The 16544-nt window shown below is 42.2% G+C and overlaps 1 protein-coding gene across 3 annotated transcripts in view; it reads right to left on the bottom strand.

Annotated features, from left to right (window-relative positions):
• The window catches only part of SLC38A11 (solute carrier family 38 member 11), a 46102-nt gene extending 31966 nt beyond the window's left edge, over nucleotides 1-14136 (bottom strand). Inside the window, exons 1-5 of one of the 3 annotated variants that reach the window (XM_054044776.1) lie at nucleotides 13999-14136; nucleotides 10036-10153; nucleotides 9500-9574; nucleotides 2567-2701; nucleotides 505-570 (exon numbers count right to left, since the gene is read on the bottom strand). In XM_054044776.1, coding sequence (XP_053900751.1) covers nucleotides 505-570; nucleotides 2567-2701; nucleotides 9500-9574; nucleotides 10036-10153; nucleotides 13999-14049 — 445 coding nt within the window. In that variant the 5' untranslated portion in view covers nucleotides 14050-14136. Of the gene's footprint in view, nucleotides 1-504; nucleotides 571-2566; nucleotides 2702-9499; nucleotides 9575-9755; nucleotides 9831-10035; nucleotides 10154-13998 lie in introns of those variants that run through there. The other 2 variants (XM_054044777.1, XM_054044778.1) reach the window with 2 other exon arrangements.
• Between the last annotated feature and the right edge of the window lie 2408 nt (nucleotides 14137-16544).

Raw genomic sequence — 16544 nt, 5'->3', positions numbered from 1 at the left:
TAGGGGATTCATAGAGGAAATAGGGGCCATATTTACTTTAGACCAGTGGTTCTCAACCCGCAGCCGCATGTGGCCCAATTAGCACACAGCTATGTGTGCTAAAGGGGGCCTATGTGGTGGGCTCTGGGTTCCCAACTGCCCGGCGCAGCGCGGTCCAGGCTGCCCCATCACCCAGCGCAGTGGGTCCGGTCTGCCAGCCTGTCACGCACGGCAAGGGACCGGGATCCCACAGGGTCAGGGGCTCCCCAAATGGCGGCGGTCCAGGGCAGGTGGGCAGATGGCCGGCCCCACGAGGTCCGGGGCTCCCAGAGGGCCCAGCCCAGCAAGGGTCCGGGGCAGGCAGCTGCCTGGCCCCATGCAGCGGGGGTTCGGGGTTGGGGTCGGGGCTGCTGCTGCCCTGCCATCTGGCCCCTGCAGCCCAGGTAACATTGTGGACCGCAACTGCTTTAGACTGACACTCTACCTAGTTAATCTCACCCCCCAAAATTATATATAAACACTTACCTCCAGGAATTGTTTGAAAAACTTTAGTCAAAGTGTCTCCTGTTATTATGTTGTAACTAATCATGGCTTTAAAAAAGAAAGATTGCTTTAATACACATCAGATAGGATATAAAGGCTCAAACAATGCAGACTTTTAGCTTGCATTCAGCTGAAACTCTTGCCCCACATCCTGCCTGCCTCTTTTTTTGGCTGGTTTTCTGATCTCCCTGCTGCATTTAGCTGCTCTTCACAGATCTCCTTCACGTTTGTTTTAAAAGTTAAATCAAGAGTTATAAAAGCAAAACTGGGCGCATTAAGTAATAGACGTGAGAACTTGAAAGGGACCCAGTCAGATGAGCAAGACAGCTGAATTTTGTGCCCAAGGACACTTACTTCAGAAGGGAAAAAAGGCTTTTATAATTGCCTCTGCTTTCAGCAGTGATTCATGGACAGTCAGACCACTTTCAACTTCTAGTTTCTATTAGAAAAAACAAATTATGTGCATTCAACAGTTCTTGTTTTATCTTTATAGCTAATCCCATGGGATGTCAAATGCATGGGGCTGTATTGCCACATACTGTAACTTGTAAAATCAGCTATTGTCTATACTTGTTCAAGAACAGAAGTCGATTTTACTAGACACAGTGGGTGCCACTAAAACTGAACATTTGTCCATCTGTAGTGATGCAGTTCCACAGTGTCTTAGATTTAAAGATAAGAAGATACCAAGATTACTTCAGGTAGTTCTTACATAGACGTACATTTTAAATGGCCGTTGCTATACACTATGTAGTGATGTGTGTCTAGATAAGTGAGAGCCAGATAGGGGCAGTAAGTTAAAGGTTCCCTAGCACTAGTTCAGAGTCACTGAACTCTATCTAGTATAATGGCAGAGGGACTAAAAACGATAATGCAAAGAGGAAGCTAAAATACAGGGCTCCTCATTTGACTTCATTAGGAACCTGAATAAGAATTGAAGGATTGGGGTCCAAATTTACACACACACACACACACACACACACACACACACACCCCCACACACACACACACTTCTGAACTAAAAAAAATACACACATATGTGTGAAAAAAAATACACGTGGTCTTTATTACCCTATCTCCATTCATTTATATACACACAAATCCTACAAACACTAATGCATATACTTAACTTTACTACTGTGACAGTTCTGTTGGACCCAATGGAATGGCTCATGATAGACATGTGCTTAAGTTACTGAGTCTTTGCAGGTTAGGTCCGTGATCTTTATTATCCTCCTCTATTTTCTCTGATAAAGCAACTATTATTTTCCATACAGAAAGATTATGGGCCAAAGTTTTCCAAAGTAACTAGTGATTCTGGGTTCCTCTATATTTGAATGCCCAACCTGACACCTTAAAGGGGCCTGATTTCCAGAAAGGGCTGATCACCCACTCTATGGATTTCAGGCCCCTTTAATGTACCTCATGTGGAACACCCAAAATCAAAGCACCTGAAATTACTACTCACTTTGGAAAAATCTTGGCCATGGTCAACAGAACAGATTTTTACATTTAAAAAAAAGAAATTGATAAAAGAACTATATATTGAAGCAGTAGTCTCACATATGTGTTCTTTCTAGCTCACCCGGACTTATCACTGGCTCTTGAAAGCACAAGGTTCAAGTATAACTAGGGTGAAGTCCTGGCCCTATAGAAGTCAATGGAAGTGTGGCCAGTGACTTCAATAGAGTCAGGATTTCACTCTTTAGAATGTATATGGTAACCTGATTATATACACACTAGCAAGTTTTCTTATTTCAAATAAGCAAATATTACAAGACAAACTCTGAAGCTTTTTGTTGGTCTATAAAGATGTTGTTTATTAAAAGGATTTGTTTTCTTGGGTTTTTCGTGAGAGTCATGAAAAAAATTGCCTAAGGATAGGCAATATTTCCATTTTCCTTGCCAAAATAATGAAATACAAACTAACTCTTTTCATGAGTCCATTTCTAAGTATTTTTAACTTCAGCAGTGTCTCCCTCTGGTAATTCAAAAAGGATAGTTAATTATAAGTTTACAATATATAACTTTATAGTGATCTTACCAATAAATGGATATAAAAACTGTAGTATTGAGAGAATTAGGTATCCTATAAAACCATACGATTTATTGACCAGTTCTTGGTAGCTGTTTGTACCAGAGAGGTTTCCTCCTTTAATCAGTAATATAATGGAATAATCTGTTAAAATAATATAAAAATAATATTTGAGACTTTAATTTTTCTACGTCTGTTCTGAAGAAATAGTTTGCAAAGTATTAAAAAAAAAAAAAAGCAAAGAAAGCAATCATTAACTGAAGCAACTATAGTGAACAGGAAGGGGAAGGGAAAGGAAAAGGAAAACACTATGGTTCAGTGAGTGCTTATTCCCAGCTATCATCCTCTGGAAAGAGAGGGATTTGCAGGCCTATAGTTGTGGCATCCCGACTGTCAGAGATCCCTGAGAATCCAAAGAGAATTGTGTCTGGGACCCCATGGATCTCAGGGTTTCCACATGGAGCACGAGCTTCCCTGTCCAGGGAGTGTGTAACCCACCCCCACTCAGGGTGGTGCTTTTGCCCCCTCTAGTAGTGGTTATATCACATATAGAAGTTGGTGAGCCTGCTACAAGCCTGGCTAACAGAGCAAGGTCTTTTAGCCCAGGCAGTACAGACTCATGCTTTTAGGACCAGAGGGGCCAGGATCAAAAAACTATCCAGTAGCAAAGCATTACAAGTAGCAACCCCAAATAATGTGCCTCTTTCCTAACACAGCAGTACATACTGCTTACAGGCCCCTACAAGTGCCCCCCACCATATTTTTTTAAAAGGGCATTTCTTTCATTATATAATTGATATAGCGATTAACAAAAAAACCCAACAAAAATGTTACTAAATACAAACAATATGAACCATTTCTAAAACTATCTATGCCAGGGTCCTCAAGCTTTCCCTGCTAAGCTGTTGCTCTTTCCCAATCACCAACAGATGCAAGATATCTGATCCTTTCAGTGGCAGCTGCAACTACCCATCTGGCATGTTGGGGTCTCCTCCTCCCCAGCCCACCACTGCAGATCTTCCTGTTCTGGCAGCCGTGAAGAAACTCAGCTGCCACTCCTACCACCACTGTTCATTTGATGGGCAGGAAAAAAGGGACCCCCATCCCTCTACTATGTCATGTGGACCAGGGCCTCCATCTTCTCAGGATGGCTGCTACTTGTCTGGCTTTCAACCCTTTCCTAGAGCATTGGGCCGTATGTGGGGAGGGGCCTTGCCAACATACACCTATGAAGTAAAGGACTTTATAATATCCCCCTCCTGCACATCTCTCTCTATAGGGGTGAGATAAAAGTCTCCCAGGGTGTTCTCTAGAATGGGGCAGAAGAGGTGTCAGGAGAAGCCTCCCCCCACAAGACTTTCTGCTGTGCTAGCCTGTAGGGGAGGACTCTCTTGCCATCTCTGTGAGGGCTGAGGTCTCCGTCCTGGTGGACGGACCGCAGCCCACTTGAAGAGAAGGACTGGCGGGCTCATAGAGGAGTAAAGTCCTAGATCCCCTGAAAAGTAACAGCAGCAGCAGACTAGATTTCCTCTGCTCTCTAGCCTGCCCAAAGAATGCAGGTCAAGCAGGAGAGAACCCCCAACACACCTGAAGACTGGCACCAGGTTTCCCCCACCATTCCAAAGGGCTTTTATGCAGGTGGCATATGCCACCATTATCTTGAAGAGTGGAGAAACATGGAACTCTATGTGTGGGTGTGGCTAGAACTCTGGATTATTTTAATCCATTGCTGGTTGATGGGTTGCGCTTTAGTTTGGGGGCTTTGGGGTGTGTGTAAGAATGACCTGTTTTTAATTCCCCTTTCCTTTTAACTTAATTTATATATTTATGTTTTGTCTTTTATATTTATTCATTTTACTAGACACAAATAATCTTTATACACGAAGATGTATTTTATTGGTGAGACCAGGGATTGAATGCACATGAAAATGAATTATGCCCTTATCCAAGACAATACCACTTCAGGAAAGAATTGAGAACACTGATAGAATTACTTCCAGACCAAACCTCAACCATTTCTGAAGTATACTTTGGCACCTGTACCAAAGCATAACTTGAACTAACACTAACAGTTGGCTACTGCTGGAACAACTTTTATAGTGGGGGAGCTGCTGATGAAAACCATGTATTTGGTGTTTGTTATTACTACTTCAAGACTGGGGGTGAGGCAGCACCCCTAGTTCCAGCACCACTGGTTGGCTATGCTGAGATGTCCTGGTGAGGACTAACTACAATGCAGAAGTTACTGCCCTAGTTTTGCTGATAAGTTTTGCCAGGTAGTTCTGCCTTGCCTTGCCATCCCATTTCTATTCAGGTTTCAATCTGCCTGTTGTCTATGTGCAATATGCTCTAGTAGCCATAGTTCCTTTCAGTGAACAGCATCAGTATTTATCATCTCCTGGCAGACGCTACAACTACAGGGATTGTTTGAAACACTGCTTAGTATAGTTATAAAACATCAACTGGTAAGTGCATAATTCAGTAAAGTTTTACATATCCTTTATGAATTATTCACAATGATTAAATAGGGAACTTGTATAACATGTTAATAAGGACACAGAATCCAGAGAGATTCCCTTAAGCTTATGGAATTCACATAAAATATACACACATCCATTATAATTGGTAGCAAACAGCAGCCTTGCAGATATTCAGGGATGCACAACACTAATTATGCTGTATTCTGAGCTGCCCTGTACAATAAATGTACAAAATTATAGCAATGGATATTAGAATCATAGAACTTAGAGATGGAAAAGAACTACACTGCTAGGTTATTTAGTCTAACAGTGCAGAATTGTTCTTAGTAATTAAAATTAAAAAAAAAAAAGCCATGTAAAACAAACAAACAAAAAAAAACAGTTAACGTTGTTTAGTGATAATACATTTACCAATCATATCATTTTAAAACAAGGACATTAAATGCACAAGACTATATTAAAATACTTTATAGCGGATTTTAAGCAACATTAGAAGTCAATAAATTCAGAAGTATAGTTCCCACCACAGTAACTGTATCATTACCTAAGTAGCACTTAGGGGCATGGGTTACAAAACCCAGTGAATTGAGAGAGGATGGGGACAGGTATTTGTACCTGATGGTATGGGCCCCCCTCTGAGGGTCTGAAACACCAATTGCACTACCTCCTCTCTCCACTGTTGAATGTCAGAGCTAACTTTGATTCCATTAGGAGTCTAGTTACAGGCTGCTGAGCTGAATTTACTTTGGGCCAATGGTGCACTAGCACTGGGGCTCCCCTACTATGAGCTGAAATTGCTAAGAGCTGAAATCACAAAAGAGCTAAAGTTACTAAGAGCTGAGATCACTGAGTGCTGTGTTAACTAGTGGGGGAGCCTGAAGCTATATTGCTAAGCAGCTGGCGGAGCAATTTGTGGGGACAACTGGAGGAGCAGCGAGTGGCGCGGAGCCTTTCGGGGCCGGTTGGAGCAGCCCAAGGAACAGCGAGCGGAGCTGTTTGCGGGGACGGCTGGAGCGGCTCACAGGTCGGTGAGTGGAGCGGAGCAGCTTGTGGGACGGCAGGAAGTGGACTGGCTCGTGGTGAAGGCTGTGGCGGAACCCCACGGAGAGACAGCCAGCTGGCCTCGGATCATGTAAGGTGCCCCTTAACACCCTGCGTGCCCCCCCGCGCCTTTTACTGTGGGACTGCACTGACCAGGGACAGAGACTTTGGGGTCTGTTGGACTTTTGGGACTTTGGGTGGTTGCTGGACCCAAGAGACTTTGGAGGGGACCCTGGGTGATTTTTGGGTTGCTGGATTCAAGAACCAAAGGGAAAGGACACAGCCCAATTTGCTGGGGTGGGTTTTTTGATCATGGTTTGTGTTATGAATCCTGTTTGTGGTGTTTTTTCCAATTTAATGCTGATGTCGTTTACCTCATGTTATTAAACATTTTCTGTTACACTCAGACTCCGTGTTTGCGAGAGGGTAAGTATTGCCTCTTAGAGGCACCCAGGGGGTGGAATGTAATTGTCCCAGGTCACTGGGTGGGGGCTCGAGCCGGTTTTGCATTGCTTTATTGAAACGGAACCCCTAGATACAGAACCCGGCCCTTGTTGCTGCCAACTTAGATGGGCAGAAGGATTACACAAATATACACACACACACAATATACATTTTAAACAATTTAATACTGTTCACAGTTACGATGATTGTGAAGCTTGGTTGAGGTGGTGGAGTTAGAGGGTGGAAGAGGGTGAGATATTTCCCAAGAAATGCCTTACTGCTAAATCAGTGGTTCTCAAACTTTTTTACTGGTAACCCCTTTCACATAGCAAGCCTCTGAGTGCGACCCCCCCCCATAAATTAAAAATACTTTTTAATATATTTAACACCATTATAAATGCTGGAGGCAAAGCAGGGTTCAGGGTGGAGGCTGACAGCTTGCAACCCCCCATGTAATAACCTCATGACCCCCTGAGGGGTCCCGACCCCCAGTTTGAGAACCCCTGTGCTAAATGATGAACTAGCTCTCAGCTGAGCCCTCAAGGGTTAACACATTGTTGTTAATGTAGCCTCTCACTCTACAAGGCAGCAGGAATGGAGGGGAGGGGAGACAGCTTAGCAGACAGAGATAGACACACACCTTGTGTGTGGGAGAGAGAGAGAGATGCACACTGTCCCTTTAAATAAGCTGACCCATTCTTAAGTGCATTGTCTTTTTAAGTGGATCAGGAAGTTGAGAGCAGCTGCTGGCCCAGGCTCTCTCTGTCTCTCTCCGTCTGTGTCCCCTCCCTGCTCTATATGGAGAAGAAGAGGTAAGCGGGGTACAGGAGCAGGGGGGAGGGGGACACCCTGACATTAGTCCCTTCCCTTCCCCCCCCACACACAGCAAGCAGGAGGCTTGGGGAGCAGCTCCCAGGCAGAGGGGAGGAGCAGCACATGGCAGTAGGGGAAGGGATAGCTGCAATTGCATTATTGAATTATATTGGCATGTTTTATCGTTATCAAACGTGCAACAAAAATTGTGGAATTATTCATGAAAAAAAACCCACTTCCATCTAGAATAGTGGTGTCCTTCCTGTGGCATTTGAATCTCTAAGTTGTGACCATTAAGGGTGACTATTTGTATTTGATTATAAATGGAGCCATACCTTCAGTCTAAATCAGTTCCATCCCCTATGCCTTCTCAACTGCCTGCCACTGCTTTGCCAGCTGAGAATTGTGGGTAGGTTTCTGCTCCCTTTGCACAATCTAAGTGGTGCCAAAGATGCGGAATAGGGAAAAGATTCGGCCTCAAACTACTAATTTTGGGCCATTGACCTCTGAGATGATATTGTTATGGTGGGAGTCATCAAATGTTGCTGTTAGAGTTTTCCAAGGTCTTTTCCCTACCATGAGAATACTATTCAGTCTCCTGGTATAATTTCAAATCAGGACCCATGAACAGGTGTCTGAATTGAGTAGTCTCAACTCTTACCTACAACAAATAGTTCTTTTGATATTTCCTATGGATAAATACCTGGTTATTAATGAAAGTAGCTAGGAAGCCAGCCTTTGCTACAGGAATTTTTAAAATTTGTCCAGAGCTTCTAAGGTGGCCTGGATGAATGGGTGATATTTTGGGGGTGACTTAAATTTCTGTTTAATTCAACAATTATTATGAATAGTTATATTTGGGCTCCAATTTTGTTTGAGGTTTACCTGGTGTTTGGATTGTCTATTGTTAACCCAGTTGACTGCATCTTTTAATTGTGATGCATAATTATAATAAGCCAAATTAGGGAAAACAAATCCATTCAATTTTGTAGTTTTATACTGAACTTTAGAACTCATCCTTTGTGTTTTATGTTTCCATATGAATTTTAGTAGTGCATCCTGCCATGTTTTTAGTGATGTATCAAGGATACCAAGACGGATGAACTGAAACAAAAATAAAAACTTTGGGTGGACAGTAACTCCATCTTCACCTAAACGACCCTACTATCCAAGAAATTTTATACACCTCTACCCCGATATAACGCTGTCCTCGGGAGCCAAAAAATCATACTGCGTTATAGGTGAAACCGCATTATATCGAACTTGCTTTGATCCGCCGGAGTGCTCAGCCCTGCCCTCCCCCCCGACCGCTACTTTACCGCATTATATCCGAATTCTTGTTATATCAGGCTACGTTATATTGGGGTAGAGGTGTATTTGTTCCATTCCTCCAAGTCTTATTATTTTATTCCATGTTAGAGGGTAATTTGTCTTTAAAAGATTTTTGTTTCTCCACAATATTTATTCCTAAATATTTTAAAGATTCCTTTACCCACTTAAATTTATGTGCAACAGCATGTTTGGGGATCAGGTTAAAAAGGCTGGTCACAAGGCTTATTCACATGGAGAAGAACTTACAAAAAGAGTCCCATTGAAGCCAATGGGGTTTACTCAGGTAAGTAAATGCTTATCATGGGATTCTGCAATTTGGCCCTTTAATGAATGAAACCCAAGGGAATTTAGGTCGATTTTTGTTGAAATTATCATATAACAACTTATTTTTAATGTATTAGTTAAAACTTATTAGTTTCAATCTATGTTGTGAATTTGGAACACAAATGGCGTACAACTCACTTGAGGATCAGGGTCTTATAGAGCATCGAAACTTTTTAATACAAACAAGTGATTTGTAAGAATAACCCTTATTTATATTTCGCACCAACATCATACTCTAGTCTAGGAAACTAGACTTCCCTCATAATGAATCTCCCACAATAAGCAGCTTTAAATATTGTACAGCATAATTGTCCACTCTTGCTAATTTGCTCAGAAGATTAATGAGGTAAGTAAAATAAATAAATAAATAAATAAAAACCCTCTTCCTTTAAATATAAAGGTTTAATTCACTGACATTCTTATTTAGTTATTATGAAGTTCAACTAAGGCTAATTTTTGCAAGATTAGTTACATTTTCACTTTAATAGAGCAACCGCTTTCATGGTACCTGTGATATAGGCAACACCAACTAAAAGCAATACTCCTAATGGAAAACCAGCTTCCTTCATTGAATAAGGCAATCCTATGAATAATGAAACAAACAAAAGATTAGAAAAAAGCCTTTTAAAATACTTGCTATTTATTTGTGGTGATCTTGTAAAGGAAGCAGTATGTTAAAAAAAAAGTCTATTATTTATCCCCCAAACAGGAGCAAACAGTTTAAAGTTGCTCAGCACTGCCCTATATGTGTACATCAGACTTACTTCAGAGGGATCATTTCTGAGGGCAAAGGGTAGTTCAGTCTTAAGTCCAACCAGTACTTGATCTCTCTGCCGGGTCTGCTAACAAGGTTGCACGTTATTCAACACAATGGGGCCTCTGATCTCAATTGGCACATGTAGTGTTCTCCCAGTACAAACACATTATAATAATACCATAGTCACAGCAGTAAAGTAATGTGAGAAAAACATGTTTTTCACACAACTGGAGATTTATACATATATGAAAGGGTGATTAGATTAAAGTGAAGAAAAGTGTATTTACCTATTATTCCCGATCCTATGATAGAGTTGATAACATTAAAACCAGCTGATGGGAGATCACTGTTTCCTCCTTTAGTCCTAGGTTTACAAACCAAGGCTGTTCTGTCATCTGTTTCTATCTATTCCAATAAGAGAATATTAGTGTTATACAAAAACATATTAGACTAATGGAGAACAATTATGTCAGACATGTTTTGAGTCTTACTAAAAAGTTACAAAAGTATCCTTTATCAATCTTCTGCAGCTTGTTTTGTTCTGACTAGGTATCAGCTTCACATAAGCGTCAGAGGATGATGAACAAAGAGCTGTTCTCAGTGATATTTTGGCCCCAAAGGATGAAATATCATGGGATCGATCAGGTATTCTTCCAAGATTTCAGCCACATCTGACCAAGTAGTAGAAAATAAGTCACTTCTGATTTTGGATCAGCCCGAGAACCAAAATCAGAGGGATGGATTCAATTCCAAGAATTCAAATCAGAATATACCAGAATCTGAGGAAGTGCCGACTCAAGGGTCCAGTGCTGACTTTTTTCTGCTTCTAACAAATAATTTCTTTCTCAGCCAAAGGTTTAGACCACAGTGAATAGCTAATTGATATTAATAAAATTGGCTTGCCCCAGTAAACCGCCATGTGAAAGACCCAAATTCAAGGCAAAGCTTAGACTCTCACTGCAGTAGCTAGTAGTTTTACAGAGATAATGTTCTCAGCCTCTAGATGGGTAGGGAAGGGAGAAAGGTTCATCTTACTCTAAGCACACCCTTCTCTTAGAGAGGCAATACACTGGTCAGGGAAATATAGTCCCATCAACCAGGAGGTCAATAAATGCAGTGATATGTAATTAAAAGGAGGAACGTAAATTTAATGAAGAAAATGGCAAATCAGAATTAAAGTATGATGATTTAGCTTGTACACACCATGATACTGAAATCACCATCTCAGAGAGGTAGGAGCTTGCTAAACATATACATAAGTAAGGCTGCAAATCTGTCACAGAAGTCACGGTTTCCATGATTTTCTGGAACCTCTGTGACTTCCGCAGCCGGCAGATGCAACTGACCCCAGGGTTGCCTGAGCAGCTTGGGTGGCCCCGGGGCCAGCCGCACCAGCCTCCGTGCAACCTGTCATGGACAGGTCCTGGGCCGCCCCGGCCAGCAATGGTTGCGGTGGTCCCGGGCCGCCCCCCCTGCCAGCAGCAGCATGGCAGTCTGAAGCCCCCACCCCACCCCCAGGACCAGCGGGCGCCTCAGAGGCCCCCTTCCAGAACAGCAGCTGTACCCCTGGAGCCCCCCAGAAAACCAAATATTTAGTCAGGGGTATTTAGTACAAGTCATGGACAGGTCATGGGCCATGAATTTTTGTTCATTGCCGTGACCTGTCCATGACTTTTACTAAAAATGCCCATGACTAAATCTTAGCCTTACACATGAGGCACTACAAAAAATAATTCAGCTCAGATGCCTGTAGCCAACACCGCTGGAAAAAAAGTTAAATATGACTGATAAACCAAAGATTGATTTACTTCATAGGAATCTGTGCAGTGCCATCATCTGACAAGCATGTAAGAGCATCACAACAGAATTAAGTGGCTACATGGAACTCTTCAAAGTTGCCTGCTCATGACAGCAGTGTACATCATCAGCACTTCCATTGGACTGGAACAATTTAGGCTCTCTCCTTCGTATTAGGTATTTGTGTATTTCTTTGCAATCTACCATTTCTTTGACCAGAAATATTTTTTGCTTACTCAAAAAATTGTACTATACAAGTCAGAAACTCATTCTTACTTTTATTGTCTCATTTCTGGATCACTGCCTAATATGCAAAATACAATTTTCTACCTAGTCTTTAGAACAATTGACTTTGTTGTCAGACTGTAAAGCAGCCATTAAATATAAATCCTTATAGTCAAGCTTTGTGGAAATGTGTGGTCTCGCCTGGACGTGGCCCTTTTAAACACTTTTACTGTTGTGGAACTGGCCTTCAGTCTTGGCAACAGTATCAATAAAGCATCTCAGAAATCAGTGGAATGCTAGACTGTATTTGGTACACATGGGAGAGTAAAAGCCCATGTTAAGAGATATATGTCCAAGAAATCTGATTCTTTAAGGTTATCAATTTGTGTCAGATACAGCAGGATGTAGTATATTAAATTAATAGTTTATTCTAGGGCAGTTAACTCAGCTCTCTGTATGTGTGTATATATATCTCCTCAATATTTATTCCACTCTATATGCATCCGAAGAAGTGGGCTGTAGTCCACGAAAACTTATGCTCTAATAAATTTGTTAGACTCTAAGATGCCACAAGTACTCCTGTTCTTTTTTCAAAAAAATAGTTGCCTATATAAAACAAAGCCCCTAATATCGGGACTGTCCCAATAATAATGGGACATGTGGTCACCCTACCTGTAAGTGAGAATAAGCATTCACATGGTACTTTTCTCTAAGTGACTGGCTGAACAAGAAGTAGGACTGAGTGGACTTGTAGGCTCTAAAATTTTACATTGTTTTATTTTTGAATGCAGTTATTTTTTATACAGAATTCTACATTTGTAAGTTCAACTTTCATGATAAAGAGACTGTACTACAGTACTTGTATTAGATTAATTGAAATATTTCTTTTTTACAGTGCAAATATTTGTAATAAAAAATAAATATGAAGTAAGCACTGTACACTTTGTATTCAGTGCTGTAACTAACTGAAATCAATATATTTGAAAATGTGGAAAACATCCAAAATATTTAAATACATGGTATTCTATTATTGTTTAACAGCGTGATTAATCATGATTATTTTTTTAATCACTTGATAACTCTAGTTTATTCTGATCATGTGTTTACCACGTCATGCATTTTCATGTTGGATAAAATGGGAACTTATTCTTGTCTTGGGATTCTTCACAAATTATCTAATAACAATGATAATACTTTGTTCTATGATAGCACCTTCCATATGAGGATCTCAGAGTTCATCATCTTCTCCATAAACATGTTTCTAAAGTGCCCACCACTCCAGCAGAGTTAGAAACTTTACTGAACTTGCTCCCCTTTGATATTCATGTGAAAAACAAAGGCTCAGGGACTGATCTTCAGACGCATCGAGCACCCACAGCTCCTGTGAACTGTTCCAGGTGACAAAAGAAGTGTGTGTTGCGGCGTTGGGGGAGGAGCAGGATTAAATCTCAGGCCGCCTGACTTCTGTTGCTGTGTTTTATCTTTCCCCGTTCTCTATATTGCTCATGTGGAACCACTGAGATGAAAAGAGATTACCAGGAGCAGTTATTTCTGGTGACTGCCCACTGAAGACTTTGAAAGTCTATTTACCAACAGTTCTGTTGCTAGCAACGATTTTTATAGCGTTTCCCGCTTTCCATTTTATTTTTCTAATCACCTCTCCTAGCATCATTTGCATTAAAACAGCTGTTTAGTGAAGCCTAATTAAATATTGACATTGACAATCTTTTCCCAATCCTTAATCAGAAAGGTGAAGGAGTAGATCGTGCCTGAGCTCGTACACTTTCTGGAAAGTTTTGCAGAGCTTATGTCGTGTCTTAAAGCTTGTTCAAAGTAAATGCAGAAAAGTGCCTTTAAACAAATAAGTGAAGGACTTGCTAAATGTGAAATGTAGCTGGGTGAAGAGCAGGCTTGGGTTCGTTTCCTCTCTCCACACCAAGGAAAGAGTTAGATGTCAGACACGGAGCTCCCAGGCCAGGCAATACTAGGAGGATTTCAAAGCGTTGGGAATGAGCACGTTGCATGTAATACCCCTCGCCCCCACACATACATACACACCGCCCGTACCCCTCCAGTTCTGCATCTCCAAAAGCGAGCAACTTTAAACACTCCCCGCAAATTCTGGTCTGCGAGAGGCTGAGCTCACGGCACTGCCTGCCTCCACCGTGCAAAGAAATGGAGGAGGGCTGAATTTCTAGCACGGACTGACCCTAACTTCCCCGCGGTACCTGGTGAGCAGAGCTTGGCAGCTGGCGCTCCCGGCGGGCGTGCTGCTCCATCGCGGGGCGCGGACGAGCCAGGCTCAAAGAGGAGCAGCAGCCAATGGTCCTGCTGGGACGCCGGTCTGCGGCTGCCCGAAGGAGCCCGCGCGCTGACTGGCTGCCCTGCCCAGATCCTGCAGGCAGCCGCGGCCGAAAGGCAGGGAGCTGCATACTCGCGGGGGGAGTGGAAGCCCTCCCCCCGTTTGTACGGGAGATGTGTGAGCTCCCAGATAGAGGTCAGGGGAGATGTGCCCTGGGGCAGGGAGTCAGTATTTTGTTTACAAACAGAGGCAGGGTGATTAAGATAAGAAAGGGCTGGTGATTAAATTAAAACTCTGGAAGTTTAGCCTGAAAAACGGAAATGGGGGAGGGGGGCGTTTTAGAGAGAAAACAGGGACTCGGAAGAAATACAGCCAAGCCCTCTGAGCCAAGGTTGCATTCAGAAAAGGGGGAGGTTTGGGGGTTTTGGTGAAAAGAAGGGGCCAAAACCCAGGGAAGGGATAGCAGTGGTACAGAGAAGTTCCCACTCAACCTGTAGTACTTATGTGGCCACATCACCATAGCAGCTGATTGCATCGCAAGGTCTAATCTATTTCTCCTCACAGCCCCTCAGTGAGGTAGAGCAGTGCTGTTATCCCCATTGTACAGATGGGGCACTGAGGCACACACTGACTAAAGGCCAGATTTTCAAAGGTATTTAGGCACCTAGTGGGATTTTCAGAAGTTCCTAGAAGGTTAGGTGCTTTGTAAACCCCACTAGATGCCTAGCTGCATCTTTGGGTGCCTAAAAAGTTTTGAAATGCTTTTTAAGGCACTGGCCTGAGGTCATACAGGAAGTCCATGGAGGGAGTAGAACCCAGGTCCTTCAGGGCTAGCGTGCAGAGGGGCTGAGCCCACCCATGAGGAAAGCAGAGCTACTGTACCCTGAGCTTCACTATCCTCGCCCTCCTCCGCCCAAGCACAAGGGGAAGATTTGGGAGATACAAGCCTGAGCAAGAGCTGGAGAGAGGGTAAGGTCAGCGGCTGCACACAGTGGCGGGAGAACTAGACAGACAGAAGAGTAGACCAGAATCAAGGTGTGTCGCTTTCACACACCCCTGGAGGATTTCCCTCAGAGGTAAAAATAAATAGCCTGCCCCCATATTCCCTGTGCAGGGATCCACTCTGGGAAGTTTGGCGCATCTCTAAATAGTTATAATAAAAAACGTTTTAAGCCCGGCTCCTGCATCTGGACCAGTGTGTAGGGATGTGCCCGTGCAGAGCCCTCTTGAAATCAAGATCTGATTGAGTTCAGGTGTGCTGCTCACAGGAGCTAAAGCCAACAGTTGCATCTCATTTTGAAGCATCAGAGCCCTAGAGCAGGGACTGTGTCATTCTATGGGTGTGCAAAAACCTTATACAAGAGGGCCTTTATCTTGATATTGGTTCCTAGATTTAACCCCAACAAAAATAATAATAGAGAGCCGGGTCCTGCAATGAGCTTCCTGGGGCCAGCTGCCTGTGCCCAGGTGGGGCTCATTGCAGCCTTTGGGCCATAGTATTCAACATTGTTTTGGAGTGGGTTTGGAAAGGCACATGCTCCCATTTTCTTTAACATAAAATACTGTTGCACTGGTCCCTCAGAAATTAGGCTTCTGAGTGTTTCTGGGAATTTATGAAACCCTGAATTTGCAAAACTTTTGTTTAACTCTATAGTAAAATGAAAACCTACAGGGGATGTGACTAACACCTGCTATAAGGTCATATCATTTTCCTACCTGCTTCATGTAATTTATTAGGTATATGTACATAGTTATTGGATTGCTACTTCTGTTCTCCTAAAATAGGCCAGGTTAGTATAGAAAACATCTACTAAGTATCCCATAATTCATGCAAGTCCCTGGAAGAAAAAAAATCAAAGTAAAACCAGACTAAGGATACAGTAAAACTATAGAAGCAAAATTCCTGGAAAAACACTATTTATTAATAACAATGTGGTTTTCACAGATTTTGATAGATGCTGTTCCCAAGTACAATAGACTGGAAAGAGCCATACACTCCAATTCTTGGGAAAGTGAATGAGTATAAACAATATAAATGTTAAATAATGATAAATAAATAAAGTAGTTAAACATCTGACTTGCTCACAATGGGTGTAGCAAGCACCATACTATCACAGTGCAAGAAAAATAATTGAATCTCAGTCGGCTGGCAGGAAGAAAAACCAAACCCAGGTGCTATTATTAACAAGGGTGTTATTATTAACTGACATTAAAGGGGTGTTTAGATCCTGCAGTAGTCCAGGATAACATGAGACAATTGGCCAATTTAGCTAGTGTTTCTGAAAGGAAAGTACACTTTCAGATTTAATTAATAGAATATAATGTTGACCTTTTCCCATGATGATTGTACTTCTTCAATCAGATGATAGGCTTGAAATAACAAATCACAATGCCACTGACCTTTAAACTTTCAGAAAGGTAGCATATTTTGAGGACTCATGTCACCACCCTCTGTTGAAATGAAATCTCAGC

Source organism: Malaclemys terrapin, chromosome 11 (assembly GCF_027887155.1).
Source record: "Malaclemys terrapin pileata isolate rMalTer1 chromosome 11, rMalTer1.hap1, whole genome shotgun sequence".
Taxonomy (NCBI): domain Eukaryota; kingdom Metazoa; phylum Chordata; order Testudines; family Emydidae; genus Malaclemys; species Malaclemys terrapin.
The sequence above is the reverse complement of the archived record's forward strand: the minus strand, read 5'-3'. Positions and strand labels throughout refer to the sequence as shown.